This window comes from Argopecten irradians, chromosome 5 (assembly GCF_041381155.1).
Source record: "Argopecten irradians isolate NY chromosome 5, Ai_NY, whole genome shotgun sequence".
In the NCBI taxonomy this organism is placed as follows: Eukaryota; Metazoa; Mollusca; class Bivalvia; order Pectinida; family Pectinidae; genus Argopecten; species Argopecten irradians.
The window spans coordinates 39,101,150-39,122,262 of NC_091138.1; the positions used below are offsets into that span (position 1 = coordinate 39,101,150).

A 21,113-nucleotide genomic window follows, 5' to 3' on the forward strand; every position below is an offset into this window, starting at 1 on the left:
GCTTCAAAGACCATCTTCTTCCAGATGTCCTCAGATGGTGAGTTTACGACCAACGTGTGAGGCTGGCATTGCTTCATATCTTTATAACATATATGTAGTATTATAAAAAAGTTAATGCATTTCTATATGCATTAAATGTGTCAAGGTGTATTTTGCTCAACATCCAATCAACAACTACGGTCATTTATGTCAGCCAACACTGAGGGACACTGTCAAGTACCTAAAGTTAGACTGCCCGACCAGTCACACTGTCACACTGTCATTCTGACCACTGCCAATCACCAGTTTCCAAACACTCATGGGCAGAAGGTCCAAAAAGGAGAGAGCATTTACCTAAGATGATAAGTTGCAAGAGATATTTATCTATAGAAAGAATAGAAAATGTCAAATTTTGTCGCCTTTTGGACAATACAATGACAAAGGTGTACAATAATCTCCATTACTATATTTTCGTGAGAGTAGATAAATTATCACACCTCCCGACATAGGTGTACTTTACATATGAATATGGCCAGTAAACTGACACCTTTCGTGACACTGGGTATCATACCATTTAAGCTTGTAAAATACCCACTGTATTTCTATGCTAACTCATAAGGTACTACCACGCTGAAATAGTTTGTCAATTGGTTCGTATACATTTTATTGTATTCAGATATTCTGTAGCCATTGGTGATTTTTCATTCAGACAATAGGGTAGGCAAAAGGTAATCTCTATTATTCTTCCTGGAGTATCCAACTAAACACAAAATTAGATTAGAATGATCTAATTCCAGATTATTTCAGTTATCAATACACAAACACAATCATACTGTTGTATTTTTATCGATATATAAAAAAGGAATTAGAAATACTCCAAACTAGAGGATATACCCAACGAAATTGGATTAGAAGTAACCTATTTCTAACAAAAATAGATAATTAATCAAAATTACAATACTGTACGATGACACAGCAAATAATATGAACTACACAAGCCACTGCGCACAAAATGTATCGTGTTAACAGAAATTTTAAAAAGAATTATCTGATGGACACGAAGAGTATCAGCTTTACGTCGTGTTAATGCGAAAATGCCACGCTAGTGCAGAGGTTCTGATATTTTAAAGCAGTTTATTTAACATAAAGTACTATCGGAGCTACATGTAACCCTAGGATACGCTCTGTTGCCTTCGATAAACCTTTTTGTCACATAAATATGACAACAAAAGAAGAGTTTTCTCCTTTAAAATTGTATAAAGCAGAAGTAAACACATGGACTTTACATAAGCTGTCAGTAGCAGGAGTAAGAAATGAACATTGAATGACACGTGGGGTGCTGCCACAAGGATTAACACACGTTCGTTCAGGTAAAACATTACATAATGATTCCGATTCAAGTACGTAACAAACTAACTTATATATTTCAAGGTCAATATCTAAAGATTCGGAAAAATGATCAGATGGCGTAAACATATTATTTGAAACAGAGAAACAGTTGTAAAATAGACAGTGTATTTTGTTTGGTAGTTGTTGTGAACCTGATGTACCCATATACATATATTACAAACACACTAGAAGAGATTACAGAGGGAACTGGGTGCAAACCATAGAATGATCTTTGTCTGATAATGAAAAGAGGAATCTTTTCTCTGCTTTTTAATGTTCAACTATATAAACTACATATGCAATTTTAGAAAGATTCCTTCAGTACTTTCTGTGAAAATTGCGGTAACAAACACAATTATCAAAATTCGAAATGGCGACCTATCGGCCATCTTTTTGACTGAACCGTCTTCAAAATGCAATATGAATATTTACACAAGTTATAATGTTGACAAGGAGGATGTATATTTGCAAATATTAGTGCAAAGGGCAATAACTCTGTAAGCTACAGTTGCATTAAGCTGATTTTTAAACTCGTCCGAGATATTCCCAATGCTAAATACAAAGTTTCATAAGCTCAGTGCATATTTAATCAAGTTATCGTGTTCACAAGGTCCAGTAATAATTGTTTGCGTAATTACTCCTTCAGTTGCTGATAAACCAAGCTGATTTTCAAACTTTTTCGAAATCTTTTCAATATTAGTCTAAATACAATGTTCTTTTAAGCTGAGAGCATATTTACTCATGGTGTCGTGTTAACAAAGTCCAATAATCATGAGTCCAAAGGGCAGTAACTCCGTGAGTTATAGCCTAATCAAACTGATTTTCGAACTCATCTGATATCTCCAATTTTAGTCTTCATACGAAGTTTCATTAGTTCAGTGCATATTTACTCAAGTAATCATATTCACGAGTAAATATAAACGGACGACGAACGACGACGGAGAAAAGACTATGGCAACAGGTCACCATGACCAATTGTCAGGTGACCTAAAAACGGAAGGACTTTGTTTTTGCATAACCTGAAAGAATTGTACATGTCGAGTGTTATGACTTCATAGAGGAATAACGTTTTTTTGCGAGAAATTTTAAAAGAGACACAGTCATTGGCTAACTAAACTATTGGTTAAGATACCAATGCGCCACGGCTGAATTGGTGCTATTGTAAATTTTTTTTTTAAATAACGCCTACTTTATTTATTCAAATCAATTTATAAGCTTTGTTCTCAAAATCTTTTGGATGCATGAAGTCATAGTCAAAAAGCGAGTCTATGAAGAATGCCCTTCCGTTTATGTTACTTTTGTGTAAGATTCACGGCTCTACCACGATTCGCATGTAATATACATCCTTAGTGCGTAGATGACCGTATTCATGACAACTGAATTCATATCTCAACGTATAATCTTTCCTTTATTGTGTTGAAGAAGTAAATTTTTACTTCATTATGTAAATATTAACTTTCTTTTTTCTCAAAAAAAAGTTTCATGCTAAGGATAATGCTTAAATAATTTTTATTTAAGATTTTATTCAAAACTCTGTCACGTGTTTACATCACCAGTACACATGACCGTAGAAAAATATCCTTTGACGTCATAAACATCCCGTTCGGTTTGAAGTTTTTCACCATTCACAATACTGAAACCTGACATACGATACGCCTTGACACGGTAGTATCTACAAACGTTACACGAAAATCTACAAAATCTATTTTCATCATATTAAACGGTTAAAGGTGTGTGTACCATAACCGGTCAAAAACTGTGACATGCTTTTTTTCGGTAATCTATTGAAAACCATTTTAAGTATTGATGAATGAAGTTGCGAAAAGGTTTGGGCAAAACATGTATGATATTTTATAAACACTTGCAACAGCAGAGATTTTTTTTGTGCTGCAATAGACCTTGTTTTATGCTTTATGTATGTTTGCAGTCCTTTTAATGGTTAGTATTTTCATTTTTGAATTTCCTTCAATTTTACTATGAAGAAGTCCAGAAGTGGATGCATAAATACATAATTTGTATCATGCAGAGACGCTATAAGGGTTTTTTAGATTTGATAGAAATATCCCCATGAAAGAATATCAATAAACATAATGATACACACATAACATAAAATCACTTATCTATCAGCAGCTAGTCTGCATATCGGTGATTTCGTCTGTTTCTGTCTCATGAAATACGATGAACTAAATTCACTAGTAGCACCATAGTAACAAATGATTGGGATGTGTTGTTGTTCGGGATTTGCTTAATCAGTTTCATCCACTGCATACCTCAAAGTATAACCTGCCCTTTATGGTGTTAATACATGTATAAAACTTGTTCATGCCTCGATTTCTCGAACCAAAAAGTGTCAACTGAACTCACTGCATAATTAAGTCAGTGTTGACCGTTTTCAAGAATTAGGGCCTCAAAAAAAGTTATCGTTTCATTAAAAAAATCATTAACCCATCAAGATGTAACTAAGATCTGGCAGCAGGAAGAGCCTTTATATGCCCTCTATACATGTGGGTTTGATGGAAGCTACCAGAACTCTGTGATAAAGCAGATACAATGTTATATGACAGATCAAAATACATGGCATACAATCAAAATCAAATATGTCAACGTTCGTCACAGCTGTCGTCTATTTGGGCCATACGTATTGGTACTCGGAGACCTGACACAAATAACATGCCTTAATTAATGCAGTATTGATATATATTAACATTTACTAATGTCAGTGTAAATATATTCGAGATCTGCATATGATTACTGATACTATCTTTATTTCATTCCTGAGTATATCTTTGATCAGGGACACTCAAAGGTAAGACAAGGATTATTACTTTGGAAGATTAATATTCCAAGACCACTTTCTTATCATTGCAAGTTCTTGATACTGATGTAAAATAATTCTGGTCACAAAATATTATTTTTAATTATATCGATGAAATCACCACGACATTTGGAATAACAGTCACCGTTATCTTTATCACATTGAAAACAATTATTTGAACAATAAATTACAGTGTATTTTTACATTGAGATAAAACAAAACCCAATAAGTTAAAAGCTATATATGCCAAAATTATTATTGGCATGCTATTTTTTCAGGTTTGATTATTTAAGTCGTGGAAATGATGCAAATGGACGGACAAATATGTAATACCCGATACTATGATGTCTTATAAATATTAGATACAACACAGAATTTATGCACTGTGAAATTGTTTTGTATGCCTTATGTATGTTAAGATGGAAACAAAACCTACAGAAATAAATGTACAATTACTAATAGCAACGTAAAATGTGAAATGTAGACCACAACTTAGCTTCATAGGGTGACCGTATGTACTCATTTCACTTCACTGTAGATGTAAATATTATGCTTTGGCGGTATTGCTAAATCATTTTCAGCTCATATTTGTACAAATTAAAGCCTATGAATAGTAAGTATTTTAATTCTTTAAATTTTAGGAAATTTTAGTGATGAATAAAATATTAAAACATCTTCTTGATATGTGAGAATAACTTTACATAACTATAAACAAATCATCTGAATATTATTCAGTCATATCGTTACGTATATTAGATTATTTGTGATGCCATTCTATTAACACAAGAGTGTGTGTAATTGTTATAAAACTATGTCGCTGCAAACGTGTTTGTGTAAATACATGTATTTTACGTGCGACAGATTTCGCGTATTAAACAATAACGACAAAAGAATAAGATTAAACGCCGCAAAATCAAGGCATATTTGCAATCACAGGATAATTTGAATTTTGTGTTTTACTGCGATATTAAATCGTGGAGAAAATGAGTTTGGTTGGAGTATCATTAAATGATAAAATGACAAAATCTATTATTGGACGTAAGTTGGTGGTGTTTGATCCGATTTTGTGATGTTGTTTTCTTTTGCAAAGACTCGAAATTTTTCATTTTCAATATTGTAGCCATGCTGTCTGAATCCGACATCCAGGGTTTTGTAGCGTTAGACTACGTGGTGTTTGTGTCAATCCTCCTGGTATCTATAGGAATAGGCGTATACCAGGCCTGCTGTAAACCTAAACAGGACACCATCAAACAGTATATACTGGCCGACAGGAAGCTCAACATCCTACCAGTGGCCATGTCAATGACAGTCTCCTTCCAGTCCTCCATCATGTTACTAGGCAACCCAGCAGAGATCTATGTGTATGGGATACCCTTCATGTGGCAAGCTATTGGACTGGTATTATCTAATCTATTTGCCTTATGCTCCATTGTTCCACTTATCCATCCGCTCAAAATCACCAGTGTGTACGAGGTAAGTACGTTAGGAGTCCATAAAAGCGACTAAATTTGGGACAATAAAGTTTTTCTTTTTTCCTCAAACCCCTTAGCGTTTCCTTTGGGAGTAAAGCAACGCTCTTTTCTTTGGCCTTGCCATTTTAGAGTGCATATTGACGACATATTATTGCTTTAAATGTACTGTTTTACAAATGTATTCTTCAGCAAGGTACCTCTGTAATGGTCCGAGTCAGATCAATTATAACACATTGTGCAGCGATTTTTCCTTTCGGGCAGGTGTTGATTAAACGACAACATTGTATGAGATAAAATTAATACAATCGTTCACCTCCTCGGGGGTGAGACAAGGGAATCACAACCCAAGAGGTACTATTCTTAAATTGTCAAACATAGGTTGCCGAGTGTTAAACAGATTCATATAGTCTCACCTCAAGGGGCTAAGGGGCAAATGGTGATTTGTCTCTTCAACTGTTCTCGTTGGATGCATTCCTAACAGGAAAGGTGGATATTTCTGTCCAGATTAAGATAATATTGTATATAAATTTCATTTTTAGAATCACAATGTTACCCCTCTACGTTTGTTGCAACGATCAATATGTGAGTATTTTAAATTGTTTTGGTTAGAAGATTTTATCGTGTCTCTAAGTAATTTCTTTAATCAGTATTTTCAGCTCCGCTTCCAAAGTAAAGCACCTCGGGTAGTAGCAACGAGTATGGGGATTTTGTTTAATGTAAGTATTGGTGTAAATAAATATTTACATTGTAACATTGTGTATAAGATTTCAATAATTCAAAATTGAATTATTATATAACGTAATGACAAAAAGAGAATTATTTGATTAAGTAGACTAGATAGTTACAAAGTAACCAATGAGGATTATCTTTTCAGGTTGTGTATATGGGGATCGTCCTGTTTGGACCTGGAATCGCAATCGAAGCAGGTTTGTGACAGTTCAGTTATATATACAGCCTAATATTCAAATATTCATAATATGTATTCATAATATGTATTCATTATATACATAAGTGCAATAATAAATAACTCGAAAGAAGAAGTGTGACAATATGTTACTGTCAAGCGGGCAAACAATATTGCAATGCAAATTGTATGTTAATGATGTATGTTAATGATGTATGTTAATGATGTTACAACATATTGTTTTCCGACAGGTTTTGTTGTAACCTTTACAGCTGGAACATCACAATATCATTAATACATATATAATCATTATACAGTTTGAATGACGTACAGTATCACACATTAATGAAGACTAACGGTCGTCTTTACGACAACAAAGGTCACGTTCAGATGACCTTTGTATAAGCCAATAAAATTTCATTTTTCGACAGTAACATGGACATCATCATAAGTATGAAAGACTGTTTCTAATTGGCAGAATATAGGCAATTGTATTGTAATCATTATCTGATCAAAATTTCTTATCTACCACCATCAAATACTCACTAACCCAGTGTAAAATGAAGATCCATGGTGCACTCAGATTTGGTTTTATGTTGTATAGCATCTTGTTTTCTTTTCAATAGTAACATATTTTCCAATGTGGGCCTCGGTGTTAGCAGTAGCAATCACGGCCATTATCGGCACGGCAACGGTACGTACAATACGTTAACTTACTTAACATATTATTTGGTGGTTTATGGTTAGAAGAAAATTAAAAATGTGTTTTATTTGTCTCATGTCAATTTAGTTCATATCACTGCCCTGTATGATCGCACAATGTGGCTTATGGGATTAAAAAAACATTAGACTTTTCTTACTTTGACTGCTCTGCAAGTAGGTCGTAATTGTACATACTGTCTCGATTGCATCATCGTAAAAGGTGACTACATTTATTATCTTTTCTATTTTCCCTAAATGACTTTTTTTGCTAATATAATGTCTCCCTTGACAACGTCTTAAATTTGACTATGAATTGAGTGCTCGTCCCTGTGGGGAAGGCTCTGGATTCTGTCCTATGACCGAGACACATCATAGTTAATAAAATTGGTAGCTTCTGCTCCTACTTAGCGCACAACAAAATGGAGTGGGACGACTGGTTTGTCGTTGTCAGTAGTAACGTTACCGGATGGGATGTGCTGCTATGTATCGTTGGCGGCATGCTTCAGTGAGATAGCACTGTTAAAATGGCAAGAGTCCTACTATAACAAGGAGACGTAACAGGAATATACCGCAGCATTCCGAAACATACACATATAGCATGCCAAGCGTTATATCATTTACGAACTGGATATTTACATGCAATGCATATTCCACTATCTCACAAAAGACGTACCTCACACTTCCCACACGCAATACACTACTAGCTCGGTAGACCGTCTTTAAGCTTGAATGGACCTAGTTGTTAAAAGGACATAAATATTATGAATCGAACATTTATATAGTATAATTTTATTGATATTCAATCATTCCAAATATATATATTTTAAATATAATTATTTGTAATTACATTATTTAACTTGATATATGGGACGAATCAAATTATGCAATATGATTAATATTGAACATACAATATTTCAAAATAAACTTTTTTTAGAAACCACTAAAGTCTTAGAATATAAATTCGACATACTAGATAACAAATGGGATATTTACTAACATTAATTATCAAATAGAAATTACTTTTTGATCAGTTAAGTATGTATGTTTTTAATACAAATACTAAAGTATTGAATATAAATACAAATCATACACAATTAAAATAGAAATATTAAATATACAATTTGGATAAAATACATCGAGTATTATGACGTGTCAAACGTTGGTATATTATTCGTATTCGTGTTACTTATATTGTATAATCTATGTTGTCTCCTTCGTGATGCATACAATGATACCATGTGAATGAATAATATGAAATGACGAATATACAACATAAAAATTAATATTAAACGATGGAATATGATTAGCAAGATACGATATGAATGACAAATATACAATAAGAATACAAGACTATACACCACAAATATCACAAAATGTCAAATTGTACAATATAGCATTCAAAAATACAATGATATATAAGAATTTAACAACGTTTGATGCGCCATAAACTATAAATATTCAGTTATTGAGCAATGCAACGTTTGACATCCCATATACTCACATTACCACGCGCAATACGTTGTACTTATCTGTTCTTGTAAATATCATAGAATGAAGAGTTGATTATGGTATTTTTGTATCAGCTTTGACTACGAATATGTTCAAAATCAGGTGAACTTTAATTCCAAATACAATAACGTTACTGGCATGATATGTAACTAGTACCCTGCTATACGTCAGCATATTGCGGCTGTTGACAGACACTGTCAAATATTTCTACTCTGATTTTTTATTGCCATGATGATATGCAATGAAACTGGGGTCATTGAGATTTTGCCTACATTAGATTTAGAAATATGATCAAGCCTTTATCTATTTTGATGTCTTCGTATAACTACCGGGTCCATCATTAAATCCACGGTCGCCGGATGGTCCCTGAAAGCTTCCGATCATAAATGCGCACGCTAGTATCGATATCCTTCCATCATTATGACTTAGTGATAGCAGCATATGTTATGTATCTCACCTAACTCTGTTTTGCCAATAATCTTTTTCCTATATTAATAACATCAACATATAATTCTTTGATTAGCGTGGTCCCCACAAAATGTCCAAACGCTTTAACCTTTTCAGCCGTTGTCATTGTGTAACATACAGAACATTGTGTAACATACAGAACAACATTGATGGGCTTAGATATAGTTATACAGAAATTTAAACATCTTTGTTCATTACGGTGTGTAACACGTTAAAATGTGCGTAGGATGTTGTTTTTAGATAAGTTGGTTGATTTGCTTAACAATTAACAGCTAGATTTATTTAATGACATTCTCCTGTATTCGATGTGTAAAAAACTGTATGTATGGGGATGGTGTGGTGCTGTGTTTCTTGCAATAGTGCAAACTTGCTTTTTATAGCGTTATCTCACTGAAGCATGCCTCCAAACACACCAAACAAACACATCCCACCGGACACATTATACAGACAACATGTAAATATGTCGTCCAACACCCTTATGCCCGGCGAAACAGGAGCAGAAACTATTTATAGACTAAGGTGTCCCTCAGCCAGGGGAGGGAAATCAGAGCCTTCCTCAGAGGGATGAACGCTCAAATCTAGAACAACAATGAGGCGGTAGGAAGATGAAAGTAAATTAGAAAGAAAGAAAAGTCTTCCTATCTGTAGAGCTAAAGAGAACTCATGTTATTAAGACAGGTGAATTTTGATATCCTGAATCACTTTGTATTTTGCTGTATAGAAAACGTTAAAACAGTTCATGCGATATCGATTGCATATGAGAATATATATCAATATTTGCAGTGAGAAAAAATGTATTTTAATATTGTGAATCACTATATATATTTTTGGAGATATTTTTTCCAGAATATTGCATGAAAACGTCTATATTAAGATGGCAATATAATGGCTATGGAAATGCTCAACCAAATTGAATTAAAGACGCTGTCCTTTTACATCTGGCAAACTTGTGTTCGCATTTTATTCATACACATTAACCAGAAAACAAATGCAACGCGAAATGATTTGAATTTCCAATTACATGTAGGCAGATGTGAGAGTTCCTTTAAAAAAAGGAATGTACATGTACGTTGGAATTCTGTTTTACGGAGATATGTGGCATAGATTTGTACCACAGGATATACCATTAAATTGTTTGGGATGTAAGTATTACTATTTTATTGAAAAATTATAGGAAGATATATCTTGATAATGCAAGATATGAAAATGAATGAGACTTAAGTTTATGTTTTACAGGGAGGTATGAAGGCGGTCGTGTGGAGTAATGTGTTCCAGTTCCTGGTTGTCTTTGCTGGAATATTCAGTATTATAATACAGGTAAACCTCATCATATCTTATATATGTATATAATAATGTATTCAGTGTATTTCTGCTTTAATATCATGTATTTGAAATTAAAGATGCGTTCATGTTAGAAACGTTTTGTTCATTCAATACTTCCCTTGTTTTTCATATGTCTATTGTATGCTTAACCATATTCATATATTCATATATATTCATAGATCTCCTGATTACCTTCACCTTGTGTAATCAATAAAACAGCTTTATTATATCTACAGAGTACGATAGAGGTGGGAAGTTTTCAGTCAGTGTTTGATATAGCGTATGAAGGAAGGCGCCTACGGTATCCATTGTACGTATGTTATGTATGTATTATTAAAACGTATGTATTTATTTTACAATTCCCAAATACGAGAATTGTAAAGTAGAGCTTATTAGTTACTAATACTTTCATGTGACAATCGGATACATGTGAAAACAGGTTTATTAAAGATGCTCCACCGCCGACAGAGCATAAATGATATTCATCACTCGAACAGTAATTGGTGTTTAATCGTGTGTGTGTATATATATATATATAAAATTAGCACAAAAAATGTAATAAAATATTTTATTTTGCCTTTGGTGCATAAGCAATAAGTATTTCATTCCATATAGGATATAGTGACATGGAATCTTTTTGGGATGCAATTATTTTTTTTTTTATATTTTAACTTTAAAATTAGAAGCTCAAACTTTTCAATGGTGGTTATGGTGTAAGTAAGTAACTTTTTTAACCTGAAGAAAAATTACTAAATCGTCTGCTCATGTTTTTGATAGTGAAAAAAAATAACGTTTGTCAATTGTGGAGCAGTTTAACTTATAATGACACTTTCAGCTCGAGCCCCAACCCAACTGTACGACACTCGTACTGGACACTGATCATAGGGTCGTCTATCTCGCTGGCCTACCTCTTACCTACCCAGGCAACCACTCAGAGGATTTGTTCAGTTCCTACACAGAGGGACGCACGAAAGTAAGAACGTATCGCTTGTTTTCCTTACCATAATTTTGCTCACGCTCATTGTCTCAAGTTTTAAAAGGTAGGCGCAAGTCAAACTCCAATAGTATGATATCAATGAGGCCATGGTAAAATCCGATCATTCGAGTACAAGTGATGTGAATTTGGAAATGCGGAATAACAAGGTCTTCGAATAATACGCGTGGTTATTTTAACAAAGTTACTTTCCATGTAGGTAAAACATTTTGAAATATTTTGGTTCTGTCCTTCCAGAGTGGTAATGGTATCGGCAGTGACGACGGTCGTCAACTTCCTACTCTCCTGCAGTGTGGGGATTTTCGCCTACGCTTTCTTCTACAAAACCAGATGTGATCCATTGGAGTCCAAAGCTATCGAAAATTCAAACCAGGTAGGCCGACCTAGGAAACTAAACATTCATTTATATCGTAGGGTAAAGCTTATCGGTTAAGCTGTACGTCCTGTAGATCTCCGTGTATACTTTAGATAGAGTTGTCTTTCCTTACACTCTCCTACACCTCTGTCAAAGGCTAATGCCAAGTATGGCAAAATTAGTATTAAGAATTTAGTTTCTTGAGGTACTTTAAAGTAATGACGTAATTTTAACACACTAAATATATTGCATATCTATTTTGTATTAAACAGTAAAAGTGTCAAATCATTATTTAACACAAAATGCAATTTGGCGATAGTTTTTAAATTTGTATTTTCTCCTTCTTGTTTTCTCTTCATGCTCGTCAGATTCTACCCTACCTGGTTGTGGTATTGTTCCGTGATATTCCTGGAATGGCTGGAGTATTTGTCGCCGCTGTCTTCAGTGCTTCCCTCAGGTAATACACTCGCTCGATACGTTTGATGTGGTGTTATTGTCTACGGGAATGCATGGATTACATTGATCAGACTGGAATCTAAATAAACTGAAAAAAGAAGATATATTAAAGTAAATTTGTGAAAGTTAATCTCTGCAAAGTAATATCTAGCTCACCTATATTTGAAGTTATTTTAGTGCACTTTGTGTGATATACATGTACGCGAAATTGAATATCTGCGAACTTGTTTTGAAATGGAAATCGCGAAATTATATATCCGCGAAAAAAGTATGTGAACAGTAATTAATTACAGAAACGCAAATTGTAAATAAAACACTACATGTATCATACATGCTTTACAGTGTTTAACATGAAATCCATCCTCAGTGAATCAAGTTTATTCATTAATTTATCATTACAGTGCTATTACGTCACTGTTGAGCAGTCTATCAGCGCAGACAGTAGTGGACATTATCCGACCACTGGTCAAGGATATCAGTGAAGCTAAAGCAACTCTTATAGCAAAACTTTGCGGTACGTATTTCAATGTGTATTGCATTTCTGCCTAAAACCATAGACTATTTCGTAAGTAAATATCTTTAAAAATACATGGTAATTTCCTACTTATCATTATCACCCTGATAATCATTGGCAGATTGATATAGTAGCTATTTAAATCATTTAAATAGAGGTTACACAATGATTGGTTGTTGAATATTGAATTTGTTCCTCACGAGTGAGTTATTTTTTAAAAGTTACAAAAGACACGAGCTTTAGCGACTGACTTTTTTGAACTTTTGAAAAATAAGTTACAATATGTTTGTACCACAATCATATTCCTTTTAGCCGATAGAAATACGGCAGGGATATGGTAACGTGTTTTTGACGAAATATGCAAATAAGGTGTAGTAATATTTTTATCAGCAGCAAAAAGGCACTAATTAATGTTAAAGAGTAATCGTTAGATAAAGAATCCATCGATATCAAATTCTTCTAATTGGGAACATCTTTGGGATTAAATGATACTCATTTAACGTCTTATTGAGTTCAAATCTTCATCGGTGGTTCCAGAGAAAAAACTCAATGTCGGACTAAAGGTATGCATGTAAAAGCATTCGCAAGACACGACATCGTCAATTTCCCGCCAGATAATCATCAAGCCATATTACCATCCAGATCAAGTTCGTTTCGTACGCGTTAAATCTACGAAACTTTTCAGTAAAATTCTTGTCCTTCAAGATGTATTATTAGTACTAAAGGTCAATTTTACATGTATGAAAACGTCACGTATTTTGACACAACGACCACGCATAAGCTTTCCAACAGCAGTTTTGGACGTCAAGCGGCGATCACAACATAAAATGATGTCATTTGACGTAGACAATGATGACGTGACACTAAAAAATAAATAGTTCGGTCAAAGTTCTTCGTGTCAGTCAATCAGATTGTGTACAGAGTTAATACCACGTGTGGTATGAACAAATTGTTAATCAACTGCTGCAGTGTTTATTCAATGTCCTGAGAGTTGAATAACACCGCCTGTTTTGGTAGAAATAAAAAAAAATCATTCAAAATAACTACTGCATCAACATCAACAAATAAATATAAACCTACCTTTTCTTTTTTGGAGTGAAAATCAATAAGATGATAAATGTTTTGACACATGTAAGGATACATCTATCATTTTTTTCAGTACCAGCATATGGAATCATAGGAATAGGTATTTCATTTGTAATTGCTGAAATAGAAGGCCCGCTGTCAGAGGTATGTACAGATATGAGATTTCATTGGGCAACATGGTCAATTGTGACTGAAACGGACATCACAGCACGAGCATTGTGATGATTCTTCTGTTTCTTTTATTAACTACTATTCTTTCAAACATGGAATTTTAACTTTGAAAAAGAATTTACGTATTTTATGGTTGGATTAATATGAAAAACAAAAGTTTCAAAAAAATTCAAATATTTTCACATTGATATATTTAGTTTTATGTCTTTTTGATAAGATTGTATACTGCTTGCTGTCCAGTTTTGGTGGAGCTTCAGCTGGAATGTTCTTCTTTGCCGCCTACTGTCCCTGGGCGAACAGTAAGGTATATGGGATATCTCGTAAATTTCACACTTAATCTACATTCAAAAAAGTCAAAAGCTGATGTCGGTACCGACATCGTAATGCAAAAAGAAAATCTGGATAATCAAAAGAAGATAAAACGAAAATCCACTTTGTATTGAACTCTGTCAGAATACACGGGAAAAGAGCCCTGACCAATCAGCTCCTAACTAGTAAGCCTTTTAACAATACCTGTTCAGCAAAACAGTTTATCAAAATAAGATATACATTTGCTTACCGATAGGTTGCACAGATGATACTCTCAAACATTTTATATCTTTTTACGAAGGGGGTAATTACGGGAGGACTGACAGGAATGGGACTGGTGATGTGGATTGCCCTCGGACAGAGTTTCTCCCCGACACGCCTCAGAGCACAGACCTTACCTCCAGTCTCCACGGACCAGTGCTGGGGTCATAACCAGAGTCTTTTGCTAGGCAACGCCACAACTCTCACACAACCAACTACTCCTGTCTTCGTCAGTCGGGAAATAGAACAAAAGTATAGCTGATAGTGTCCTTGTTGAAGAATTCTTAAAAATATATGTATATACAAAAATATATGTATATTCCCTATGATAAATTTACAAAACAAAAAACGTTTACAATTATGTCATGTTAACATGATTACAAACTTTTAACGTTAAAGTATTTGAAATATCAAAAATAAACTTAATTTTCGTACATGTTCAACATCTTTCTGATCATTCTTCTATTCACATTTTTTTATCGCAGTGAAGGGATAGACATCCTGTACTCAATATCATACTATTGGCTGGTGCCCTTGTGTATGTTGTTCACTATTATTATCGGGTCCTTGGTATCCATACTGACAGGTACGTAAAGTGATTATGCACATTAACCCTTTGATATTCCAAAAAGTGGTAGTCTTGTCTTTGAATTAGGACAGCACAAATGTGTTCTGGTGCGATTGAGTTAAACTTGGCATCACTAATTATATAAACTTCCATATCGAGTGTAGTTGTTTTTAAAATTAATTTCTTCCTACATTTTGGTCAATTTTTATTTTGATTGAATGTTAAAGTTATAAGTTCTAAAGAATTGGGTGAGAGCCATTCTGAACAAGGACAAGCACTTTGTTTTAATGATTAACTTAATAAAATAGGGTGGGTGTTTTTATTATAAAATCGTTTTCTTTTCCGTGTTAACCAACCAGGACGACCGGACCCTGCCGATGTGGATGTCCGTTACATACTGCCTTTCTTTGACCACTGTTTTCCATGCCTCCCTCGGACAGTACGAACACGTCTGTATGGCGGGGTCAAATTTCACGAGGTTAGTAACTTAACCATTACATGACAAGATCATTTGATTTATTGTCCTATATCACGATTACAACGAATTGATGATTATCAACTATGGACCTTTGTTGGGGTCCATATGGTGCTATCCCGTCTGTGCATATTACAGAGTTAGCTCCCTTGCGGGTAGGTATCGATTGTAACGTCATTATTTCGTGAGCGCAATTCACGTCGTTTTCTCCGAAACGTATGACGTTGCGCTACCAAACACATGACATCACAATCAATACCTACCCACAAGTGCAGATAATCTGTAATATGCAAATTCGGAATACGAGTTGAGATGAGAGGTTTATCGTACCGTCAGTATAATTGGTTTCCGGGTACGACGGAGTGTTATACCGCCCTGGTAAAATTTAATATGACCGAGGGTGTAGTCTGAGGTTATTAACACCTTATGCTCCTTAATTTCTGTATTAGATGTTTAGTCTACTTGACAAATGTTAAAGGTATTATCTGATATGCACGTTAATTACTGGAAAAAACGTCTAGAGAACTCAACGTGGGGCAATGAAGTTAAAAAAAAGAATATTGACTCGGTTTTCCTTAAAATGGAAACACCGAGTCTTCATGTATATATGCTATATATCAAACTCCAAATGTATCAGCCACGGAGAATAGTGAATAGCATATCTAAAACATGTCTAATTTTAGATGATAATAGATTAATTTTCTGATTGCACCAAAAGTTTAAATACTTTGTTGTACACGGTATGATATATTTTCAAATATTCAGCATCATTTTATTTAAAATTGTGTATATTTGATTTATGATATAACTAAAAGTGTCTTTGCAGTCAGCTGACGGTGCCTGCTTTTTGACCCAATCTGTAGAGTCTCTTATTCTTAGTAAGGTCACTCTTGATTCTTAGTAGGGTCACTCGACAGGTACACGTATTTTTCCTGTTTTTCTGCAATTAAATATAAATGTATTTTTCTGTTTCCGACAGAGAAAAACCTGGCTGAAGAGTTTGGAACTAAAGCAAGTTGAAAATGAAGGGTACACCGTTAATACAACATTAAGCTCAATACCGGGACAAGACAATTGTAACTCAAATACTCATACTAATAAAAGCCACCAAAACCGAAATTCTGAGAATATACGGAAACGACAATCGGAGTCAAATCGACCCACTTCATTGATAGGGGAACACCCCGGTGGTGGTTCGTCTTCTACACACGTGTCGGCTCGGGACAATACCAGTGATGTTGACGACACTAGACAAGTTGAAATTTTAATGGATAAAACACTTAAGCAAGCAAATAGAGATTTAGTACATAGCCGAAATGCGGACTCCGGAGAACACCAAAATACTTACTCGACTTATCTGTAGTTATTGTGATTTCTCATTCTGTTATGTATAGTGATTTTGAAGTATGCACCAATACTTGAATAAACGTTCATGCATGACATAATCAATGCATATACAACAATGGCGTAGGAAGATGAAACGTCATGGGGGGGGGCAATGGTCCTAAATATTTCGTAACCCCCCGTCCTCCCCCTCACGCGCACTGCACCCAAAGGAGATACTTAATATAATATTAATATATATATCATTACACATATTCCTTGTACACATCTATAGTCAGTGGCACAGCTAGCAGGATATCAATAAATACGCAAATTAGCGTGCGAGTTTGGGGGGTCCAGGGGTATCCCTGGAAAATTATTACGATTTAGAATGACTGTGATGACCACAACGATGCATTTTGTTGAATTTGCGATAGCCGAAGGTGGGGGTGTGTTTAGGGGGTCCGGGTACTCCCCGGGAAAAAATGTACGATTTAGAATGCCAGAGATGAGTTTTACGATGCATTTTGTTGAATTTGCGAGCGCCGAAGGTGAGAGATTTTGGTGTTTGGGGTTCCTGGGATCTCCACAGGGAAAAAAAATACGATTTAGAATGGCTGAGATGAGTTTTGCGATGCATTTGGTTGAATTTGCGAACACAGAAGGCGCGAGATTTTGGTGATTGAGAGGGGGGTAGGTCCGGGGATCTCCCTGGGAAAATTTTTCATGATTTAGAATGGCTGAGATGAGTTTTACGATGTATTTTGATGAATTTACGAGCACCAAAGGCGTGAGATTTTGTTGTTTTGGGGGTCCTGGGGTCTCCTCCGGGAAAAACTTTTGGAAACGATTTGGAATTGCTGAGATGAGTTTTACGATGTATTTTGATGAATTTGCGAGCGCCGAAAGCGCGTGATTTTGTTGTTTGCTGAGAAAAAATATGCCGTTTTGGAATGACTGAGACGAGTTTTATAATGTATTTTGATGATTTTCAAGCGTTCTTAACACGGTAAATTTTTCGATTTAAAGTTAATTGCATTTAGAAATGATAATTGTGAGTGTCGTCATACCATTATGCAACCCAGCTCGATCTGAACATACCGGATTCACACCATCGGCACATTGTTGTGTAACTTAAAATAATAATGATTTGAATGTCTTGCTAAGACATATGAACAAATTAATCATTTAAGAAGCATTTTTGAAATAGTATAATCCCTTGATGGACATTTTTAGTCTAGTTTGTGCGTATTGAATTATCATTACTAAAGGTTTGAACATTATGTGCTTGAACGTTTTAGGAAACGCGTCGCGCAGCGGAAAATTTTCAAAAATGAAGTACAAAATGTGCAGGAGCTTACTTGAGGTTAACACAACTGTTTAAATTGTTACAGCCACTTTGTATTTACTTGTTTAGTGACACATTTACAATAAATGCTATTGCTACATTCCATTAAATGAGTGTTAAACAATGATTATACCAGTATAGTTTAAGATGATGATGATGAAGATTAAGTGCTGTTTGCATATTTTTTCCTAGTAACTGAATAGTATCCTAAAACGATAATATGTTCACATGATATCATTACTCCTGACTGACTTTTACGACTTCTCTTTCAATGTATTGATAGTTATCTATTTTAATCCCGGTTGGTTTGGTATATCGTATAAACATTCTATCAACAGCTAGTGTCATTTCAGGACGGTCTCTCTTGTGCGAAATATGTTGCGGTGTGAATATGTTATTATGATAGGAGGCTACGGTATACAAGTGCCGCATCTTCCTGTGATAGTGAAATGGTGGTTGAAATAACGATAAAAATGAGCTTAATCTATACCACCACCCGTTTTCTTCTTTTTGTGAAATCCTACTCATTTTCTGCTATTTCGTTTATAACAGTCATCGCAGTCTCTAAAGCTACGAGTCATTGGTTACTGAAACCTAGGGATTTAAGATGTAACTTTTAATCTTTTGATATTCTCCATGCAATTCGCACGGTTATCCACATGTTGAGCATCAACGGAATTATGGGTATTATTTAATGAAGATATTTCCGACATATCCCCACTCATACTTGATTGCCCATTTTATACTTATTATATGGATATATTGGTCTGTAGATGTTGTCGCTTGGTCAGCTTTCAAACTGTCCGATAATCTTAACGTTGCGCATCTGAAGTCATTTAATTCCCACGTTCAAATAGACAATTTTTGAGTAAGGAAAGTTAAATAAGCAAAGGACTCGATGGTGGCAAAATCGTTCTTTATATTTAAACATCACAAACGTAATGAATCCGACAATGCTGAAATCGATTATTGCCTATCATTTTATCGCAATACATCACACGGGATCAACCGCTGATTGTATTGGCTTATATCCCAACTCTTTATTTTTGTTTGGAATAAATGAAAGAAGGGGTTTATTTATGACTAAACTAACGTCCTATTAACATCCAGGGTCATTTAAAGGATGACTACACTTGTGTACGGTGTGTTGCGTGTGAGAAGTTCTTGGTGCGTGTTTTGGGAGACTGTGGTATATTCGTGTTGTGGTTTCTTGTAAAGTTAAATTCTTGCCCTTTTTATAGTGCTATATCACCGAAGACACTAAGCAACACACCCCAACCGGTCACATTATACCAAAAACAGGCGAACCAGTCGTCCCACTTCCTGTATGCTGAGCGCCAAACAGCAGCATCACTTTTATATACAATGGTGTGTCTCGACCAAAAGACGGATCCCAGATCCTTCGTCACAGGGGCGAGCGCTCAACCGAAGGCCATCAGTGAAGTGGTGGCAAGGGAGACTTTAGGTAAGGGTTCCGAATCCCAGTCTCCCAAAACACACACCTCGCATGGTAGGCTGTGCTTGCATGACACTGGTTGTTACATATACTACATCACTGACGAATTATAATTTATCTATATCGAAAAATTGGACCAGTCGTATAAGTTACAAAGGCTACTTTACAGCATTATTTCCACTGAAAACTTTGAGTTTGAGCTTCCTATTTTACCTCAGTATAAGAATATCAAAAATAAGTAATTGCTCCCCGAAAAAACTCCATGCCATTAGGCCCTATGTGGAATAAAATACTGATTACGCAAGCACCAAAAACAAAACAAATTATATATATATATATATATTTGTGTTAATCAGACACACATATACACGATTAAACATCAGTTATTATTTAAATAATGAGTATCATTTATGCTCTTTCGGCCGTGGAGCATCTTTAATATGTCGTAAACATAATACCAAACCAAACGAAGAAACCATCACTTTTATAGACTATTGCTTGTCTCGGCCAGGGGACATAATCAAGAGCTTACATCACAAAGGCAACTACTCAACCGAAGGCCAAAGGTGCGACACACCAGTCATTCTATTCCTTGAATGCTGGGCATTAGGCAGGAGGAGAAACCAGTTTATTTATATACATAGTACTATGGTGTCACTCAGAGCCTTCCTAATAGGGCGAATGTTCAATTTGAGGCAGAAAGTGAGGCGGCATCAAATTTATTAAGAAGAAATAAAACATCCCACATTTAGTCGCCGTTAACGATAATGTAATTTGGCAGTGGGTGCGTTTCTTACCTGGACATAGAATAAATAGAATACAATAAAAAAATTATAAAAACGTGATTGCGTTATGAATGATTGTCACTTAAAATATAACCTGTTCAAGTCATTATACTTACTCTTTATGATAAAAACAAATTAAGATCACCTCAAACTAATTATTCAGTTTCAGTTTTTTGGTTTGTATTTTATATGAACAACATGAATGAAAAAACAACAAGCAAAAAAGGTGTATTATGGGTTTTCTTAATAATTGCGTATTCCAAATGCCAATTCTCAAATCGATTTAAGTACCAGTCGGTACTAATGTGCAAGCTGTCGTTATATGGCCTTGGATGTTCATAGGACGTTTATATAGTCAAACAAACAAACAAACACAACAAATGCGCGTAACCATTGCTTGGCCAATCAGAACCATTGATGTACATTTTTTGGCGAAGGGAGAGTGAGCTTA

At 34.9% G+C, this 21,113-nt stretch overlaps 1 protein-coding gene across 1 annotated transcript; it reads left to right on the forward strand.

Annotated features, from left to right (window-relative positions):
• The first annotated feature begins 1,232 nt into the window (after positions 1-1,232).
• Positions 1,233-19,368, forward strand: LOC138323800 (sodium-coupled monocarboxylate transporter 1-like). The gene is made up of 17 exons (XM_069268648.1): positions 1,233-1,349; positions 5,304-5,656; positions 6,303-6,371; positions 6,530-6,581; positions 7,186-7,253; positions 10,475-10,555; positions 10,798-10,871; positions 11,397-11,534; positions 11,793-11,928; positions 12,279-12,367; positions 12,768-12,880; positions 14,040-14,110; positions 14,355-14,441; positions 14,748-14,959; positions 15,193-15,293; positions 15,635-15,753; positions 16,730-19,368. Exons 1-17 carry the CDS (start codon positions 1,304-1,306, stop codon positions 17,111-17,113), a joined length of 2,193 nt encoding a protein of 730 aa, XP_069124749.1. The 5' UTR covers positions 1,233-1,303; the 3' UTR covers positions 17,114-19,368.
• The last annotated feature ends 1,745 nt before the right edge of the window (positions 19,369-21,113 follow it).